The 22558-nt window shown below is 32.2% G+C and overlaps 1 protein-coding gene across 6 annotated transcripts in view; it reads left to right on the top strand.

The window, feature by feature from the left end:
- The window catches only part of LOC119632706 (circadian locomoter output cycles protein kaput), a 46350-nt gene that overhangs the window by 11591 nt on the left and 12201 nt on the right, over window positions 1-22558 (top strand). For 4 of the 6 annotated variants that reach the window (XM_038025759.1, XM_038025758.1, XM_038025757.1 and 1 more), the window contains exon 1: window positions 19233-19359. The exons of the other annotated variants lie outside the window; for them this stretch is intronic. In XM_038025759.1, the coding sequence (XP_037881687.1) occupies window positions 19322-19359 (38 nt within the window). In that variant the 5' untranslated portion in view covers window positions 19233-19321. Of the gene's footprint in view, window positions 1-19232; window positions 19360-22558 lie in introns of those variants that run through there. 6 annotated transcript variants of the gene reach the window in all.

The raw sequence follows: 22558 nt of genomic DNA, 5'->3' as shown, positions 1-22558 counted from the left end.
ACCCATGCGCTTCAGTTATTCTATAAATTGGGGAATCCTTCAGAAAGCCTGATGATTGAAAACATTGTATGGTTTTATATATAGAACCGCTATAGAAAATATAATGAATCATAAAATTCATAGGCACAATTCTCAAATTTAAAGCACTTAATCCGCCTGAGTGACCGAGTAGGCAAGAGTCTCGACTACCAACTCAATGGTCGTGGGTTGAAATCTCAAGTGCGGTAGAGTTTTTAATAAAGCCGAAAGCCTTAGATGCTAGTGCTTTAAGACTTTAGTCTTAGAATTTATTCTCTGACTAAATTTATAATAATAATAATAAAGCACTTAAAAATCCAATTTAGTGCATTTAATATATTTAATTATTCATGGTAGTAGTTCATCTTAATAAACTTGAATTTTTTCATAGCCTAGAATCCATTGAACTGAGCAAAGTAGTAGAACGATTGCTGAAGTAGTTGTCCTCCATCCGGAAGACCCAAAACAAGTAAGAAAATTATATTTGCCGGATGCCGAATATCCCACATCCACGACTATATTTTTCGCGTTCTGCTCTCCAAGTTATTTTATTTGATACCCATATCGCTGGTATTATTAGCAAAAAATTAATCGCGATGTCTACCCTCTTCCATTTAGAATTAACCCATTTTTAGGCAGTTAATATATATTCATTTGAGGTGTGCAGGGAATAGTTTTAAACACTCCGTCCGTCCGTTGCGGTTTGACTCGTGATGATAAATAAGCATAAAACCTTAAAAAAATGGAAAAAAGATAATTTAATCGGTTGTAACTGTGTGTCGGCATGGCCGGTTTATTTTGGATTTTTGCACGTAAAGAGTAGACTGTTTCGTAAAGTAAAGTAAATGTGGAATATTTCAGCCTATGCTATATTCTATTATGTGCAGGGGCTTATCGTGTGAACAAAAATGTGTAAAAAAATTATAATGAATAGTAAGTAAATGGTGTGTGACTTCAATTTTTTGTTACTTTTCCAACTTAGGCAATTACATGTGCGCACACTGTTAACTATGCCGTTAAAAAAAGTGTGCTTTTCAACAATAAATAGAGATTAGTATAAATCCGAGTAACGAGACTCGATTTTTGCTTCAGCTGATTTGATATCAAAGAACTTTTCAACATGCAGCTGCTAGTAGCAAGATAACCGATAGTTACTGTATTAACTTGCCCTTGTAAAGGTATCAAATCACGGTAACCATAGCTGTGGCTAACAATGAAGAATTTTAGGGTAATAATCACAATTAATCTGTTCTATGAAAGTCTTAAAAAAAAACTTCAACTATAGCTTCTACGTAACGTAAGCATCGTGCAATGACCGGCCATCACATGTACAAAGATGATCAATTAATTTTTTCAGTGTAGAGCTAACATTTTATAACTTTTTTAATACATTTTTTTTTAATTTTTCCAAATTTTACCTTTGAACTTAGACTAAGAGCATATATGCTAAGCGGCGATTCTCTATCTTTACTTATTCGAAAGTCTTAAAATTATACAAAGAGGCAACAAACATTTTCGTAGACATAACAAGGTCAAGAAGATATATATATTTAGGGTCTACGGTCCCTCTGCTGCTATTTAAAGTAAACGGCACAAATCTTATTGATCGTTTCCGTTCACCCGCTGTTGCTATTCCTTAAGCTGTAATATCAGTTTTTAAAATTTATAGCAAGTTTTTTTTTTTTTTTTGTTTTCTTGCATATTTTATTCACGTGCATAACTAATGCAATTTGTGATTCCGGACAACTTTCAATTTTACTTGCATGAGCAAAATTTCAAAAAAAATTTTTAATTTAAATGTTATCATAAATTAAAATAATACAAGAGTTAAAGAATTTATGCATACTCATGTATGGCATACCAGTAGAACCTGTAACGAAAATGATCGTGTTTATATACATATTTTTTTGTTTTTTTATTAAAAAAAAAAAAAAAAAAAAATTAATTAAAACCCATATTACAGCTCAGTTTCTAACCGTTCTAACCGGGTAAACGGAAAGAAAAGCTTAGTATTATTTATATACAGTGAAGACAATGATTTCCAGAGGAGGGAAGCAAACAGAGACCAATCAAAATCAATAAATTGTTATTTGAAAATGCCAAACAATCAAGAACAGCAACAACAAGAGTAACGACAACAAAAAACAGCGATAACGAGTATAGCTAGCATTTAGATTTTCCACATTGTTGTAATCAATAAAGATTTAAATTAAGTCAAGTTTAGAACAAGAATTGAGGTAATAGACGGTAACAGCAACAATGGCTGCGCGTATGTTCATTCAAAACTAAGTTTAAGGTCAAACAGAATTGAAAAGAAGACAAAATAGAAAAAACATAATTAAGGGTCAATAGTAGTAAAATAAACATAGACCAAAAAAAAAAAAAAAAAAAAAAAAAAAAAAAAAAGAGAATAAATAAATAAATAAATAAAAATAGGAAAAGAATAGAAAACGAAACATTTGCACAAAACCTGTCCGCACTACACGCGACACGGTGCCGTTTAAATCTTTTTGGCGAATACTTCTAAGAACTAATGCTTATTTCATATATACACTAGTCTCGGTGATTCAAGTTCAACATCTTTATATAGCTGAATATTATGCTTTTCGTTGCACTCCCACTAGTAAAACACCTAACCATAATTAACCTTCGGCGACTATCTTCGATAGTCAATTAAATAGCACTATTTGATAAAAAAAAGTTTACATGAAAACTGCCTACAATTCTGCAGAGAAAAAATTTCCTCAAATATTGGGAAAAAAAAAACAAAGTAAATTTAGATATATAATGTTTTAACTGGCGATGTCATATCATTAAGGCTTTTTATGCAGCCGGCGATTGCCGAAAATGTTAAGAACCATTTCCGAGATATCGAACAATTAAAGGGACTAACAAAACTAGCACTAGTGACTTACTACATTTTGAAAGGGTCGATAATCAAAAAGACTTTCTTAACGCGAAGACCTGAAGAACTTTCAAAGGAAGTAGTTGATCAAGTGTGTATGGGCTCAATAGGGTGAAGTGTTGTAAAATGTTGAAAATCCCATCTTTGTGAATATTTTGCTTTGAAGCTTTGTGAATAGTTTGCTGCAAATATTGTATTGTAATTTTATAAATAATACCTACCCTGTGTATGCAAATTGTCAATGCAGTAAGGCGAAGTTAAGCTAAAGTGTACTACAGAAATATCATAAGCGTGTTACACGTGTTGGGTGATTAGAAATAAAAGACAATTATTTAACCGTTCAACCGTTCCTCTTTCTTCTGCCTTCTACCGTTAAAATAAGGAAAATAATTTTATGCGGCTGAAAAATGAAATTTCGATACTCTATAATATATAGCAGGCTATAGGACGCTTTTTTCCATTTTGTGTACAGGTACGATGAAATCATCCATAAAATATATACGGAACTTTTTTATAGTTTGTGAATAAAGAGTGAGAAACGCAGGTGTTTTGTACAATGGACACTTTAACCGTTTTGTTTCATTATCAATATCAACGTTGGCAAAAGAGCTTCCGAGAGCTTCCCCATTGTTATACAGATGGAAACGCAAATGGGCAGATAAACATGCTTAAGCCGGATTAGAATTTGATTTAAATGAGGTGTCGGGCTGCTTTATGGGATCTCTGATGCTCGTTTTTAAGTGTTGTTAACATTGTGACAAAAGACTCTACCCCATGTTTAGATGATGGGTATAATACGTAAGCTTTACACCTCTTACATATATAGGACAGGTGATAGTGGACGCCTAAACTTAAGTCTCTGCTATCGGGAGACTTCATTTTTCAACTGAATCGATAATTTCAACTTAGTTCAATGTTAAAGTATAACAACCGAAAGCGGAAGAACAAAGATATTTTGTTATATTGATTCAAAAGTTTACGCAAATCTCGAATACTTATGCTTTAACTGATTCCTGGTATCTCATTGTTGAAAACAGAATAAAAATCGAAATTAACTGACAATCAGCTCTTAAATAGTCGGTAAAACTATGATTGAAAGTATTAGGTTAGCTTAGAAGGAAAACCTTATACAGAATGGTATAAATTGCTTAGTCCTTTGCAAATAGCCTGCCATGCAAGTGTTAAAAAGAAAATGTCATAAAAACATGCATCGACTTTTCTTAGTTGAAAATTCATATATCACGTGCTTTAGCATCGAGAGATATTAATAAAGCAATCATCATTGTTTATGAATTTCATCATCTCAGAATGGGAAGTTGCTTGTATTTGTTACACAAATCCATGGATTTGTGCTCAATGAAAAAAATGAACACAATATAAGTTTTATAGAAAGTTGGTTAAATAGCCATCTGCTGGCTGAGGCTTCGACAAACAAAAACAACTTCTCCAAGTTGGTTTTAAAATAAAAAGCAAAAAAAGCTTTCGCGAAATAAATATAACAGCAACAATTAAGCATTACATGTATGCTAAGACGAGACGGCAAGATATCGCGGCATCACCTGAATTATATCAGTGAATATAAACATATGTGTATACACACACACACACACACACACACACATAAGCAAGCGCGCGAGCGCCTATGTCCATTCGCACATGCATCCCTTACCGTCTGGCGATGTTGTAATAAAAGCGATGTAAGAAAGCGTTTGATTTAAATAACATTTAAAAGCTTTTGTTTCCTCTCATTTTAGACCCAATATCCGAGCATAGAAGTATATTAGTTTCATCATAGCGTTCATGCACTACCAATGAATGAATTAAGTGAATGCATATCAAATGTAGATTACATGCAACATAGTCATAACTTGTTTATTCATGCGTTTAGCGTTTATGTTTTTCTACTTGCGCAGCACATACTTAAGGCGAGTTCATAGGTCAAGTAAACAAATTGCATAGCTAAAAATGAAAAAGAAATAAAACAAAAAAAGACTCAATAGATTTTCATAAATTTTTATCAATAATCGCCGATATATCCGTTATATAAATATGATAGATATCGTTTTGAAATTTGTCTAAACTCAATAAATTGTAAAAAAGTTCAAAATGATGATGATCGAAAGAGATCTATTTCGACAACAATAAATATAATCTGAACGGTTCTCAAGAATTCCTCAAAGTCGAATATTAATTGTTTGATTGTGTGTTTATTTCAACGCTATGTGTGTATAGGTTAGTAATGTAATAAAATACAAAATATATATATATATGTAAAGAGCGAAAGACATAGTAAAAAACTTAAAGCAGAAACAAAAAAAAAAAAAAAAAGCAAAACAATAATAATAATAATAATTAAAAAGAAAAAAAAAAAAAAAAAAACTGAATTACTTGCACAGATAATGCAATAATAGTTTGCAAGCTTTTATAAGCTACCGACTTAAGTGTGTTTATTACGGTCAGAACGTGCACTAAGCAGACAGGCATAGAAAAAAGCCCATCAAAACGTCATATATTTAGGTCTTTATGACAAACGTCCATTGTTAACTATTCGTCTTCCATTTTTTTTTTTTTGTGGTATTTTTTTTGATTTTTTTACTTGAATGGAAATGGAAATTACTTACAAAATTCAAAAATGTTTCTTTTCTTTCTCATCGCCTGTCTATCGATTCTAGGCGGACTTGAAAGGAGGCACAATCAGTTAATCAATCGATATAACAGGATAGTGAGAGCTTGTTTGAATTGAGTTACTAATTAACTATGCTGTGCACCATTTCGTATGCATACGATTGCGTTTGTGCTTACCGTATATGTGTGCTCACCTTTATAAGATAATATAATTTATAAGACATGCAAGATTTGCTTTTGATGATTAATAAATAAAGTGTTGAGAAAAAAAAAAAAAAAAAACGCTAGTGTTAATGGAAAGGTTTTTCAAGATTAATTTACATACATTTATATATTAATTGCATTAAAATTATTTAATTATAGTTTAACTGGAAATTCATTCCTTCCGATTTGCTATATTCTGTATGTACACATACACAAGTACAAGTATATCTAGGCATTAAGTATGCCGTAAAGAATTCAAGGTTTTTTACGACTCATTGATTATGATAATTTTTTCTTTTCCCTTTAATTTATGTTTAAAAAATTTTTATATACAAGAGTTTATAGTTGTGCGAGATATTTAAAAATAATAGCCACTCTCTGAAGGATAAAACTCGTTTAGTGCGCTTGCACTAGAATCTGGCTACTAAGATTTATTGTTAAAGTTAACAAAATTTCCGTTTATCAAGCGACGTTCACTGCTCCCATAGATGATGTAATGATAACTATTTAGTCTCATCCATGGCCGTCTAAGCTCAGTAAATCGTTTAAAAAACCTAGGCTTTCGATTGCTCCTTTCGACACTTTAAAGACAAGTTCTATCCAGCACGCATCGTTTTATATTCGCCTTGCCCAAAGGATCAAGCACGACCGATTCAGCTACAGTGATACTACTAAAGAAGAACGATTCTCCATCGCTTCGCCTATGCGTTAATAATTTTCGAGTTTACTCTATGTCTTCGACCCCATTTAGATATTTTTGCAAGGTCACAATTGACTGTATCTCTCATTATGCTGTCTAAAAGTTAATTAAATCAGCTACTAAAGAAAAGTCTGAATCCATTACAACAAGATGAATGCCTGTCGAATTCATTTGCGAACTTTCGAGAAGCATTCCTATGTTCTATCTTGTTCCGAAAATGCACAACAAACTAACTGAAGAGATTCCTGGTCCATGAGAATAATGCATCATTGGTAATCCTGTCGCGTAGAGCCTCATCATTCTCTTTTCTCTTTACAATTTTATGAATCAAGTCCACGCATCGATGACGAATTTATTTTCTTATACATACGAGCGATCAGAGAGACGATAGATTTGGGTTCAACTCACATAAAACATCGTAAATCGTACGTGAATTCATATCAAATGTTTGGATACTTTCCGATAGTTATTCAAGTATTGTGCATTGAATTTTGATTTAAGAGTGGCTTTCGCTAAAAACAGTTTAGATTTCTTTTATGAAAGGGCATCACACATATTATAAACTAATTTGATGAAAGCTTACTAATTTAGCAAATTGATATAAAATTTTAAAAGTCTAGGTTTTGCTCCTATTTTTTTCTGTTCGGGTGCCAAGTAATTGTACTTCCATACTCTTCGAAGTAAGTTTTTCAACTATAAATATCATATATAATATTTAAAATATTGTCGTTTATTTAAAGAGCACGAGTAAGATGACGCGCTAATGGTAATTGTAAACTTAAGCGTAAATTGCGCATAGCAAGAAATGAATTTTTTATAAAAAGCGCATTTTCTATTAGAAGCAGCTATTTCGAGTAATTGGACTTAATCTGCTCAGTTTAGAAAATGCTTCTTCTTAACAAGACAACGCATAAAGTCAGCTACATTCCTTGAAAAACAAAAGTATTATTGATATCGAGAAGCTTTCATTTAAATGCTATTTCGACCTGTTGCTATTGAATAAAGTGTTTATTTAATCAATATTTCTTCTCATACTTCGAGCCCTTAGTTGAATTAAGCCTGATTAGTCGGCAGCCTTTCAAAACCTAATCACAAACATAAAGATTTATTTGTACACTGGTTGCAGCTCTAGGACAGAAAATAAATAGAATTTCACGTTTTTATAGCCAAAGCCGTTTGCGGTAAGAGTTTAGTAACAGCTCGTGGATATAGGTCTTTCTTACTCAGAAGCACTCTTTATACTAGTCGACTAATTATTTTTAATCATATTATAATTAGTTATTTTCTAAATCGACTTAAACTTTCCCATCTATTCGTCTAACTGTTTCCCTGCCGGTTTGATGCCGATGCATTTACTTTTGTGTTCAACATATGTGTCATCCATCATTTACGATATTGTTTCACACGATATTATCTGAAGAAAAAACCTTATCAACAATTGGGTGGGTCAGATCATTTTTACGACGACGCGCTATTTTGAAAATAATCATTACATATATATAAAAAAAAAAAAAAAAATGACATATTTAATATTTCCCGCGAAAAATTTGATTGGGATTTGGTCTACTTTTTAAATGGCCTGTCGCACAAACATTCTTACAAAATATGAACCATTACAGAGGAGAGCGTTTTATGATAAAACTTAATACATTTCGTTGACATATCTTTAAACCATAAAAGGATTGAGTTATGTAAGTCTTTCTGAACACTTCTTTTGATTATGTAAGCCTTCCCCTAAAAACTAATATCTTATATGGCAACAGAGTACAATTTATTTAGTTAATTAATCGTGTAAAAAAAAGCGTCGTAAAAAATTTAGTAATGGGCCTCGCCATTCGCGATTATCGCGAAATCACATTTTTTTCTGCAATAAACTATTGATGATATTTGAACTGATATTTAATCTATGGAGTGGTTCGTTGAGGGGCTCGACTTTGACCCGACAATATCGAGAGCTGCGTACCTACGCGGCTAGAATAGAAATATTAAATGGCCCATGATTAGTGGTTAAAAAGTTTTCAAAAGCATAGTCGAACAGCCGTACCGCAAGTATTTCAGACAAAACAAAAAGCAGTTGTATATGATTGATGCAACAAGATAAAATAGGTAAAGCGAAGTTCCCTCAAAATTGGAACTTTTCAACTTTGAGTACCACTGTCTTTTTTAGTCGTTAACTGATTGTCTTAAGTTTTCAATTGCAGCTGTAAAATAACATATTTTTATACTCATCTAAAACAAAAGACAAAAAAAAATTCAAAATGACATTATCTTTTCTCGAAGTCGATTTAAAAAAAATTGGATCGGGCCACTTCATTTTAAGTCATATTTTGCAAAAATTTTGCGTTCCTTGTTTTGAAAGAAACATCAATTACTTGCAGCGGTTGAGATAGGAAAGGTTAAAAGAACAAAAGCGGGGTCTTCGTTTTGGAGAAGCTGTTCTTCCTTAAAAAATTATGAAAAAACTATTTTCTATTTACCTTAAGGTTTGCGAAACCTCCCTCCGTGTATCAATATATCTTTTCATTTTTTTTCTGTAAATTTTTGATAATATTCCTTATCCCGACAATCGAATCTGATTAAATTTTTAAGACGTGAGTTAATCTTTCAATGCATTTAAATATAGTTTCTCTCTATACAAAATTTATAAGGTTTGTAAACTTTATTGTAAGCTTAAATTCTAACCAAAAATCCTTTAATTTATGTACAAGTTTCTTATATGTGAGAATAGTCGTTTCAAATATAAATTAACACAATTTAATATAACCGTAATATCTGTATTTACGGTTAACCGAGCCACACTTTCCAGAATGTCATCTTTGCACTTAATGATGTAACCAATGATTTTGTTTTCTTCTTTTTTTTTTTTTTTCTTTATCTTGACCTTCTATTTTATCCTTTAACGTAATAGGATAAAACGTAATTTTCTTTGAACTCGAAAACATCAAATAACCAACAGTGAGATAATGTTCGGCTATAGGCAAATATTTTGAGCCCTTCATTCTTTGAACAACTTTCATTTTACATATCACACATTTGGGAAACGATTGGTCCTGGCGTGTATGTTCATCTCTTTGCCGATTTTTTCTTATTAATTAAATTTTAATTGGTTTGTATTTAATGAATTTATAGATAAAGAAACATATTTTAGACTTTTACGCTCTCAGCTTATTCTTTCAGAATTGTGAAATAATATTAACTCTTTTCGTTTGTTATATGAACACATGCACGCATTTTTACAATTGAATTAAATCTTTCAAGGTTACTGTCCAGGAACTTTGTTACAAATAGGATAACACTAACATTATATCTACAGACGTTGATTATCAAAAGAAATAACCAATTATTTGTGATTAGCCTCGCATTTATGTGAGTATGCCTAGGTATGTGCGCATACGTTAGTTTGTGTTAATGAAATGGAATGAAAAATCACAACAGTTATCATTTGGGAAATTATAGCTCGTTGAATGGTTGGTTTGCCGTTTAATGCAAAAATAAATGTAAACAACGACTACAACGGGTTTAAAATCCATACCTCATATATATAGACAGTGAGGAATTTAATCGGATTGACTTTAAACATATATATATAGACGCATGTCCGTTTACACTGAATGTATGCATGCATGTGTAAATATATGTATGTATATGTATATGTATATTCATGTACAGCGCTTTAACATTTCATTTTTATTCATAATTTACACAAACAATCTCTTTGTGCGACCCTTTAGTAATACAAATTTATCGCATCGTACTTATAGTATACAGTTAACAACAAAATTATTTCAACTTTCACTAGTCGCGTACGAAAGCAAAAACTCGATAATCAGTCGATATTGTATTTCACACCTAAACATCTTCAAATTATTTAATTCCTTCAATACCACACCATCCTTGGCATAGGCGTGTTGCGAACCGTGGAAAGCCCTTAACCGATTACATGTATAAAAAAAAAGTAAGATATCTCGACACGATTTTTTAATGATCAGAGCTATCAAGATGCTTCTCACAGATTTACTTTGACATTTCTGCGTGGTGCTCGTGTTTCCATATAGAACGACTTATATTACTACGCAAAGACATAGGTTAAAATGCTTCGAAGTCTCAATCGGAAATTTTTACTTTTTTTCCGGAAAAAGTTGTTAATTGAAAAAATATGAATAAATAGATGACATATCAGTTATAGATTTTTCCACATAGTTTACGTGGATTTCTGCCGTGAAAGTTTAACCACAGAATACCTTATGGCACAGGGAATAACAGAATGGCGTTTGTCGCCACAGGCATGTTCATTGGAAAAAGTTGAGTTGATCATAATATACAAGACTCTTACTCTCTTAGTCTGTTGAGGTGCGAAAGAATATTCATCTTTTCGTCTATATTAATTCCTAAGCACTTGTTGTCTATTGTCTGATAGATCAACTTCAACAAAGTCTCTAAATATTAACCTTAGATAAATCCAATCTAAACTATTTTTCAGATTCAGCTCACTCTACGCCGTATTAAGAGATCTTATACAGAATAACAGCAAATAAGTGACTAGTTCATGGATAAGAAATTCATTCCGATCCTAAAAATTGGTATTGTCGGATTTTGGAAGAGTGATTTTATAGAATGTAATCTTGAAAATGAACAGCTAAGGAATTTTATAATTCAAAGGGTGCAATCATTTTGCTCTATACTGTTCATAGGTAATGCAATGCACATATCAATGCGTTTAATTAAATTTAATTAAAGGTTAAAAATTGACGTAATTTTTTCTTTTTTTCAAACAATTGATTTGTATATTGTTAATCTATAACAAGCGGTCCGATGGATAGGGTTTCGGATTGTCACCGTGGTAACGAAATCACAAAAACAAAAAAAATGACAATTAGCACGAAAAGTGTAAAGCCCTTTTGGAGAAAACCTTGAATACTTAAAGATTTAGGTAAAAATCTTAGAGCGGCGAAAAGGTTTATCTCAAAATAAACATCAGGAATAAGGCGGCAAAAGGCTTACTCTATAATATCCTTGAGCCAGGTATAGAAAATATATAAGCAAACTGAAATTTTGCAAATAGTTTAGATGGTTTAAAAACAAATACAATACATACTATATATAATTTATGTATGTATGTATGTATGTATGTATGTATGTACGGTACGGTATACAATATATGTGAAAGTTATAGCAAAAGAACGGAAGCGCAAACGTTACGTGCTGATTTCAATAAGGACAAAACAAGATCGAAAAAATTTCATAACAACAGCGATGGTGTTCAATTGAAGCCCAGATTTACGAAACAGCATACAAAACTAAATTTGTTTCTGAAGTTATACCATTCGTATTTCGTTTGTAACACGTAGAAATACTTTTCAAATGCTCTCAAGAAATGTATTCTATTCAAAAAGTATAAGATTTCTTATCGTTTTAATCAGATGTATCGGTTTCTTCATATATTAGTTGCTTGAATATATTTTGATCATTTTTTCACTTGGAACGGGCATTTACTGAGAAAAGTTCATACAACATATATTAATGTGAAAATGTTTTCCCATCGGTCGGATAAAATGGCAACACCTTATCGAAAGAACGATATTGTTTTGGCAACGATCCAACCATCAACACATTTTCGCACTTCTTCAATATTTCGAAACAAAGTGCCAGGCAAGCTACGGTTTATGGTAATCAGAAGGCACTATGTCTGATGAGTACGCTGAGGGCGGCACAATTTCCCATTCGCTCTACAACATTGTATCCTTGACAGGGTCAACGATGCAAGGATGACCGCGCTTTATCATGCAAGGGAATCACTTTACATCTGTTAACAGCTATTGCTGTCTCGGTCTTTTTTGCAACAATATATCGTTCAACGACTGACTGCCGGTAGGCATTCGGAGTATCAGTCTCTTTCTGGTTTATCAGGTTCTAATACACTACACGTTGTTGATCCCACCATGCACACAATAAACGTCTCTGGTCATGAATATTCCTTTTCGGTGTCGTTGTGGCAGGCGTCCTTGGACCAAGACACGACTTTCTGAAACAGTTCGAAATGGCATTTTCAGTCAATTCGTATCGTAGCCATTTCCTCTCCTTTTCTATCTTTATCATCGCAAGTAAACGTCTAGAAACAGTTGTTTCATCAACCGGTAAGATGTTCAAAAGTTGTTTGAGACTTTCAGTTAGGTTTTCCACCAACAAGTCCAACAATTCGTTGTCTTCGAACTTTTTTGATCCTTCAATCATGAATGTGGAAAATGCAATTTTGAGCCTTCCATGATTATCAGATATATACACTGAATAGCTGAGTAATGTTAAAAGTAAACCTCTCATTTTTTATCAAGAAAAGTAAAAAATGATCAAATTCAGCCATTGTGCGCATTGATATTTCATATTACTTTATTATTTTGCACCAATAAGTTTTGCTGATCAAAATATATGCAAGCACATATTAAGTTGCTCCTGCGTTGCGTTTAGAAAACCAAAGGCAGCAAAAATCAAATACAAAATTTAAAGCTTTACATGTCTGTAAACAAAATGTAAAAATGAGAATGAGAAGAACAAGCCATTAATTGCTAAAAATTAAGAAAACAGAAATTGCAAAATGTTGCCGAATACTTCTAACGGATGTAGAACTAATATTTGCCTTAAGAGGTATAAAACAGTATTTTGGTGCAGTTTGGTACACCGGCATGCATTAGCCCAAGAACGAGTACTCTTGAAAATGGTTTAGATCGGATCACGCCTTACTCTGAAACGTGGTTATATCAACAACTGTAACTTGATGTAGGATATTGGTTATATATTCAATATAATGTAAAGAATAGGCAGTGTGCGGAAATTCGCTTAAAATCGTATAGAAAACATTCGCTACTGCTTGATATTGATTTGACTAATAAAATCAATTTCTTGAGTTTATTTTTTTAAGAGTTTGTGTGAGTGGGTGTTTTTCTCTCTTTTTTTTTTCATTTTTTTTTTTTTTTTTTTTTTTGTAAATGTAAAGCTAGACTGTACATCTGTTATTGCATTTAAGGAGCAAACGTCATAATTTCCATTTTAATTGTAAATCATTCATAAGAATTTCGAAGAAAACTTAAAATTGTTTTCTTACCCACCACAATTGTGACGTTTTTGTTGTTTTGTTATGAAATTATTAAGAAACCCTTCATATGTTCCCACCACAATTAAACATGGAAAGTTTTTACGAAGAAAATTTGTTTAATTTGTTCTATTTTTTTCACATTTCTTTTATAAAATTTCTTCACAATTTAAACATCCCACCTGTTGTTGTATATTTGATCAAACCCTTCCGAACGTATCGCTTTAAGATAAAGAGACATAAAATCAGTACTATAAGTTTGTATGGTATATGTGTATATGAATTTCGCATAAGCTTTATAAAACAGCACACCAGACGAATGCTGATTGCCATAATGCACATAACCATGGCAACTTTTGTGATAATTCTTACTTTCGTTGTTTCATTATTTCAATGCATTGTTTTTCATGCAGGGGTTCAATGCTTACTTACTTCAAGTTCCTCTTTTTGCTACAAGTGAAATAAACTTTACCAAATCGTTGATTTATTCCCCGAAAGGGTTATCAATATATATATATATATATATATATAAAGTAACTGGAATGTAAACAACTGATAACAATAGGCATTTAAAGTACATATATATATATATATATATATAAATGAAACTGAAATGTTGGCAACTGGCAACAATATGAAATTAAGATATATCTTAGGATATACTTACAGTGCAATCCAATTCCATATATACATATATATTCCCATAAAAATGCACTGCAAATACTCGCTAAAGCGTTGCAAGAGGTAAACGGATTAAAGAGGAATCGATTCGAAATCTGAATGTCAATATCCTTTGACGTTGACGAAAGGCGAAATATTAATTTTGCAACAAAATTTCAAACGCAGATCTGCTTTAAGACATATATATATATATATATATATTCGAAGCCAATCTAAGATTCCAAGTCGCATTACCTGCCTATGACACATCATTCATATTCCTTTTTGTGAAGGTAGCAAATCCCTGTAAAGCAATATAAATATTTTTAATTCATTTTCTCAAATTGGGAAGTAAGCCTGATAACAACCTATACGACCTATAGTGTATATTGACTTGAAAAAAATTGAAACATGACCAAAAACTATTTCAATTAGCGCAGCGCTATTTTTGCAGTTTAGAAAACACGCATACACACACTCACATCCTACTCTTGTGGCTACAATTTCGGCAGAGATTCTTGCCAAAATGATTACAACTTTCGTAATTGCTGGCGGAGTCTTTAGTTCGTTTATACCAATACGCTATGCTTTAAGCCACATACTAAATTAATTCAACCTTTGTAGTGAATGTCCACGGAATATTTGATCCTTGTATTTGTCACATCCGTAGGAATATCAAAAAATTTTCAATAAGTGGCATTTTCCTTTTCAATCTTTAACTGGATATTTGCATAAATACTTAGTGCATGGCATCTAGATTAAAATAAATGTTCAAATTTAATTAAATAGTATATAAGTGTTTAACAAATATTGTACGAACATAGCCGACACTACAAGGGGTCTGTTTGTAGAATGGTACATTTTTCCGGGCTGTGTTCAAGAGCGGCTGTGTTCAATTTGCCGGGAGCGCCAATTAGTTCCTCTAAATAGCTATCAATAGCGAATCTTTTACCACTGGATGGATTTTTCAAAAATGAAATTCAAAGATAAGACAAGATCCTTTAACTCCTTAATCCCACGTCGCCGCGACGACACTGTTGATGCATAGTCCTAAAGAAACATGAACTTTCATTTTTGCCTAATGCCTCCGATTTTCCTTGCATCCATCGCTCGACCAGCGCAACAAGTTTGCATCCATTCATTTATTTATTCATTCATTTTCCTCACCAATAACCGTGAGGTTATATCATTTGTTAGGCCAATACGTCGTTCATCTCAGCAACAGGTGTCGCTTCGTTTTAACTCCGCCACCCAATATTTTATTGTTGTAAACGAAAGAATAGACTGCCACGGAGCTAAACAGAGCACGGCTTAAATGTTTGAGGATTTAAGAGTTTTCCAAACAAAAGACTGCAAACATTGAGAAAGGTTGCCCTTAAGTCGATACTAAACAACGCAACGTTTTCAAAATTTAAACTTACCTTTGTAGGGTTGGTGCGTTTTCAACGATAATTGTCGTCTATAGTATATGTCAGACTTGGTACTTTTAAGACTTCCATCCATCGTATATGCATTGCAGGATTGTTGATACCTGTCAACAAATGAAGTAAATATTTGGTAGGTATTCTACATACATAATTTATAAGGTTTTGTTGATGATAGGAAAGAAAGCTTTTCTTATTTGTTTATTGTAAGCATCTTCGGGATTACAGTTAATAATCACATTCAAATGTTGTAAGAGTAGAGCTAAAAGAGAGAGAGAGAGAGAAAGAGATTAAGAGAGATCAAGTTTCTACAGTAATTTTTGCTACTTCGTTGATACCATTATTTGGCTAAGCATCTCCCACCACTGTAACGTATACTTGAAATACACTCTATAGAGCCTACGACACGTTATTACATGTGGCCAAACTGTTCAAAATGAATGCCCATAATCCCACGTGAGCTAGTTCTTGCAATAAAAGGTTGAGGGCTATTATGTTGCTTTTGCAGGTTTTACAGCTGGACAGTGACATAGGTGCGTCATCTTTAAAATTGTGAAAAGTAAAGTGTTTTGCAAAATTTTGCTGTATAGATGCAATACAAATTAATGTTTATACTAATATTAGATATGTCAAGCATATCATTATAGCCAAGGAGAAGGATAGCTAGGTCATCAGCTTCAAAATCGCTGAAAAACGTACAAATTTGTTGCTGTATCACTAGGTCGATTACATAATCCAAATAATAATTTTTTAAAGACTGGGAGCAGTTAAAAAGTTTCTCCGGCTTCCGATTATTGAATTATAATTTTAGCAAAAGGAAACTGTTTGTCAGCGCTTATTAGGTGCCAATCTACAAGGAAGAATAGCTCGTAAGGTGGAATTGCTCAGAAAAGTTAAGTTGGAGAAAACGAAAATTTCGCTTTACCCCAAAAAAATGGAGTCAAAGCAAAAAGCGAAGAGAAGTTGATAAATATACTTTGAAACGGCGAAATAAAAACAAATTTGTTTGGAAATAATGCGGAAAGAAGTGCACTTCGCTCGAAAGGAAAAGAATTTCACATTACGTTTACTAAGAAACCAGGCATGGTAAAAGCATGGCGGAAGAAATCTTATGATATGGAACTGGTTTCTTGAAAGAGCATCGGCCCGATTCTCTGCCAGAGAAAACACTATATAGGTGGATTTATATATAAAAACTTTTTGGATGTTGGAAATTTACCGCAGGCCGAAGAAAATATGCCACTGCTATATGACATATTAGCATTCATTTAATTTGGCGAAAGCATGGTTCCGGGAGCATAACTTGGCTATCCCATTGAAAATGTTTGGAGAGGAGTAAAGCGTCATGCTGCTTGCAGCAATGAAAATAATTGTGGAAAAATATTCAAAAAGTGTAAGTAGAGAGCTACGATAATTAACTTCATCCATGCCTGCAAAAATCGAAGCCGTCGTTAAAACCAATAGTGGTTATACCGGCTATCGCTTGGCTAAGTTGATTTCTCTAAAAACGATTACTTTTAAGTAGAAACTGTTGCGTCATTTTTAAGTTTTTGCATACACATCTATTTTACTGTCCGATTGGAGACATGCAATATTTTTTAATATTAATTTCTTGTTTTAAGTTTTTTTTCATACTTAGCATAACTTTAAAATCATTTGAAATATGGAAATGTTCCTATTTTATAAATACATGATTAATATGATAGATAATAGGAGGGAAATGGAAAAGGTACACTCCACGAACACAAAACAACATACACATATTTTTCCATTCACATGCACAGGTATGTACATGTGCAGAGAAAAGACATTTTTGTCATTGTTTAGGATGTGATAAACACTTGAAAGTACAACTCATGTCCTTAGAGATGTAGAGAAACAAAAATGCCACACAATTATTACCGCATAATACGGGAATAATTATCAAGCTATTAAGTAAGTCATTTCAATTTAACCCAAAGAGTTAACCTTGCACAATATGTAAATACAAACACAATATTTTCGGTGTCTTTTGACACCAGCTGCTTCAACTAAGTGTTCAATTGCTGCGTTGGTTTATTAAGAATGCGGTGAACATTTGTAGATCTAAAGGCATTTTATGCAGATATAATTAACTACTAAGGAGTTTAACACGCAGAGATTTTTGAAAACGATATGTGTGATATACCTATGGTTTAGGCCGAATTTTTGATGACCATCGCTGAAATACTTTTATATAACGAAACTATTCAAATAGTGTAAATGAAAGAATAAAACATTTTTGACTGCTTCGTAGATCTTCAAAAATATCAGTTTTCTCAGAAATGAAATTAATGAACGATAATTTATCCTTGGCAACAAAATTCATTCAAAACGTTTCTTAACTGTCTGCACGTTTGATGATCTATGATTTTATTAGTTTGTCCGTCCTTCCTATATTCTATATAGTATTCATATTTTCATAAAGTTATGACAAGTGGAAGAAAATTATTTCGAATTTTACAAATAAACGTAAAAATTATGATAAACGGTTAACTGAATGGTTAACTGGTCGTTGAACAAATCCCTTAATAAAATTAATAAACTCAATGTTGTCCGCTCTAACAACAAATACGCATCTATTCCAAGCAAATGGGCGTTTATTATATCAATGCACGTGTATATGGCTGTTAGTTATACCGTTTAATGATACATCATATACGCATGCATATCTAAGGGTTGATGATGTTGTTTGCATTTTTATCAAAGCGAAAACGAAAATGAGACAAACTAATATGTGCTGGTTGCGATGGTGGTAGTGTTTGTGTTTTTGAAATTGCTCGCCACTCACAGCCAATAGTACGTTGTTAATTTTCTATTGGGTCTTCGTTGATGTATTAATCGGCTTTTATGGAGCATATAAATGGTGGGGAGTGTGCGCATAACCAATTGATATTGCGTAATTTGCACAAACGTAGCCGTTTCATGCATAGCATAACGAAAACGATATCAAACCAATATGACAAAAACAACAATAATAATAATAGAAAAATAACAATAACCATATGCACACAAACGAGAACGTTCTCTGCTATTACAACCCGCTAACGTTACCGTCATTATCATCATCAGCTCGTAGAGCGAAAACCTTTTAATGACAACTTATCAAATTTTTCCTTTTCACTACTACAACAGAAATCCTTTCGTTACACTTTTTCCATCGAAATTTAGATTTCGAACGACACTTGTTGAACACGGACGTGCATGTATAACTAATTCGTCACTAAAATAAGCATAAAAGCAAAAATTTGAATATCAAAATTAATTATTTTTCGTTATGTTATCTTTTTATAGAAAAGGATAAAAAATCGCATAAGAAAAAATTCCAAAAAAAACAAACGAAAACTAAAACAAACCATAATGTTTAGCCTCATCGATTTGGAAACCGTTTTCAAAGTGAACATAACTTAAATTATCGCCAACATATGCCTGCAAGTTTATGGAAGTCTTACGTGATAAAGGATGTGTTGTGCCAATGTATAATAAAGAATACAAATTTTAGTATTTCGTTACTAAATAATTTTATATAAATTCAAAAAAAAAAAAAAAAAATACATATATTTATATATATATATATATATATATATGTATATGTATATATTTTGAAGAGTAAATATCCTTTCGCTGTTACCTAATCGTGGAAAAATTCATACAATCTGGATTACGTGAATTTCAATTGCAAAATGGAAGACGAAAGCGATGATAGAGACGATACTAAAAGGTGAGTTTGCCGCCAATTCCCGGATACAATTGCTTTTCATTCATTTGTTTTTTTTTTTTTTTTTTTTTTTTTGCCAATACGAGATTTTGTAAAAACTTTTTCTTCTCGGATACAAAATCTTGAAATGTTACGAAACTCTTACGAATTTCTTAAAGTCCTTTTAACGTTACAAATGCATCAAATAATCTCTGCTACATTTAAATACAATCAATACCTTAGCGAATGTGATTGATTATAAACGCATGCACGTATAAAAAAATACATTCACCGTAAAAAAGAAAATTTCAACGTACAACCATGTTATGTTTCTCAAAACTTTATAGGTTATAACGTTGTCGTCAGCTAAATTTTATTTTCTTGTGTAATCGTTCCACCAATGTTTCGCATAAGTTCCATAATCAATGAAATTTAGTTTAACGAAAGATCACTTTAAGCAGAAAATTTTCGCTTTACTATGCTGGATACTAAACGCATACGCGTAACATGCTTCTGAAGCTTTAATCTGACGATATTCTGTTTTTGAAAGCCTTTCAACAATTAAATATGAATGAAAATAGATAAACCGATTACTTACGATTAGATAAGTCTAACTAATATATGAGAATAATTTAGCGGACAATCACTGTAGTATGTACACCCTTTATATGGTGTGATATGTGTGGTGGGTGTGAAAAATTTGTTGTTTATTAACTAAGTAAGCCTTTCTTTTTAAATAAATTACCCAATTAAAGATAATTATATTAATAAGATGATTTTATAATAAACTTCCCACATAATTAGTTTGGGTTAAAGCAGAAAATCTTTCTATAGTAATCTATTATTATATAGGATCATGTATGTGTATAATGATAATAATAATAATAATAATAATAATAACAATAGAAATAAAAATAATAATAATAATAATAATCATAATAACAATATTATAGTTGTTGAAGTATACTCCTCCCATATCTGCCCTACAAAATTCCAACACTATAATTATGATGAACTCGAGCTTAACGAATTAGAATTAACCGCATATTTGAAAGAATAGAACAAGGATCCTAATCACTAAGTTCATCTTGTTAAACTGAACACTACCCTTCGAAAACACTTTCAATATTGAAGCCAAGCTCCCAAAGAGCAGACTCTTCTGGGATATTTTATTTTAATTTACTAAACGTGGCCTATATATAGTGGTTTTACCGATCGTTTGAGTGAAATATATAAGTGAAAATTCTTACAGTAGGAAACATTTTTCTGCAAATTGAGTTTTTTAGAACTTCTAAAAAAATGTAGTCTTGAAAAATGAACATTAAGCGAACTACTCAGTTTCTAAAAAAGACCACTTTGAGTTGAAAGTTCCTATATTCGACAGATTCCCTAAATTTGGTAACGACATTCGCTCATAACTCTCTGCTTTTACTTACTTTTTGAATACCGGGCCGGCGTGAATATACGTATAAAGTCACGGTCATTTAATTGAAATAATTTTTACAAAGCATGATTTTCCGACAAACGGTTTGTCGCAATTTAATTCTACCTATCGATTCATTCTCATTTGAAGAAAGAAATTACAAAATGACAGTTATGTAATTAATTTTCATTTCCGCTTTAACCTGCTTACCATAATTTCTTGTTTATATACCCATCACGTAAGAGTGATAGGTATATTCATTTTATCAAAACATTTGCAACGTCCACAAGGAAACTTCAGAGACCCTGCAAACTAGATGTATATATATATATACATTCTTGATCAGCAATCAATATGTAAATCGATTTAAGCATGTCCGTTTGTCCGTCTGTTGCAAAAATTCTCATGCCCGCAAATAATTAAGCTATCGACTTCAAATTTGGCGCAAATAAGGAAAATTCTTGCTCGCAATTTGATATTCAAAATTGGCCAAATTGGTCGAAAGATATGCCCATAGTACCACGTAACGTGAAGACACCTCTTTTTCAAAAGGAATAGAAGGTTAGTTTTCTTCTCATTGCTCACAAACTAAACCACATAGATGTACAAAAATTTGAACGCTTATTCTATATGCGATGTTGTAGCGTCTGTCTAAAAATTGAAAAAATTGGCCACGCCTATCCAATACATTTATAAGACGTCAAATGACGACATGGAATGCGTGCATAAAATTGACATTAAACAATAGAGTATGCAACCACAAATATTTATATAAAAATTTTTACTTTTTTAAGAAATACAAATCAACTCTTGTCCAAAACTTAATAGCTCAGACAAAATTTTCTACACCTTATGGTTATATTCTTTATGAAACATTTATAAAAAAAAAAAAAGAAAGAAAGTCTTAAAGGCGGGACTCCTTCTACCAATCTGACGTCCGTCGTTAAAATATACTCGCAAAGAAACAATTTTTTCGGAGGTAGACACTTTTCATGTACTTCGTCCATTACGCCTAATCATTCATCTGTAAGCTCGGAAATGTTTTCTTAATCGATGTAAATTATACCACTGGTTCCCAAATTTGACCCTACGACGTCTTCGCGAAAAAAATTCCCGATTCTTTAATCTTTTCAGCAGTCATTACAGAGACGGACAGAGCGACATGCTTAAATTAATGCTGATTAAAAAAAAAAATTGCTTTATGTGCGAATCTGTGAAAGTTCCGTCCGTCCGTGCAAACGTTTTGACAAATGAATATAATCCTTATCCTAAAGTGCGCAAAAAAAACGAAAAATTTTTTACTACAATATTGGTCGGCCGAGGTCGAATTTATCGACCTTTACAATATACCTCGAAATATTTATTTCCCACGTGTCTATTGTAATTTATGGCTAATGAAGGTGAGGCCTTCTCAGTTTAGATTGTATGATAGATAGGTGTCCCTTTTCAATTCCAATAGGTTCCATTTGCAATACTAAAGTATGTGAACGAACTTTGAATGTTTCCGACAAATATTGAATCGTTTTTGCGGCCAGAACAAGAATCTATTGTAAGGCATTAAATCGGCGGACATATCGACATACATTCATGCTTAAATTTGATGCTAATTAAAAATATATATCTAAGACATTATTGGATTTATTTGAAACTTCCTTCCTGGTTTTGCCAACGTTTTGAACGAGTATATAAGCCGCTGTCCTTAGGTGCTGGATATACAAATTTTTTTTTCCACAAAATTGCGGCTTCTCTTATGGCAAAAGTTATTACATCCGATGGGTTGCACCGTGCAGTTTAGAAAGC

Source organism: Glossina fuscipes, unplaced genomic scaffold (genome assembly GCF_014805625.2).
Source record: "Glossina fuscipes isolate IAEA_lab_2018 unplaced genomic scaffold, Yale_Gfus_2 1, whole genome shotgun sequence".
In the NCBI taxonomy this organism is placed as follows: Eukaryota; Metazoa; Arthropoda; class Insecta; order Diptera; family Glossinidae; genus Glossina; species Glossina fuscipes.
Note: the sequence above shows the minus strand (reverse complement) of the source record. Positions and strands in the feature narration are given on the sequence as shown.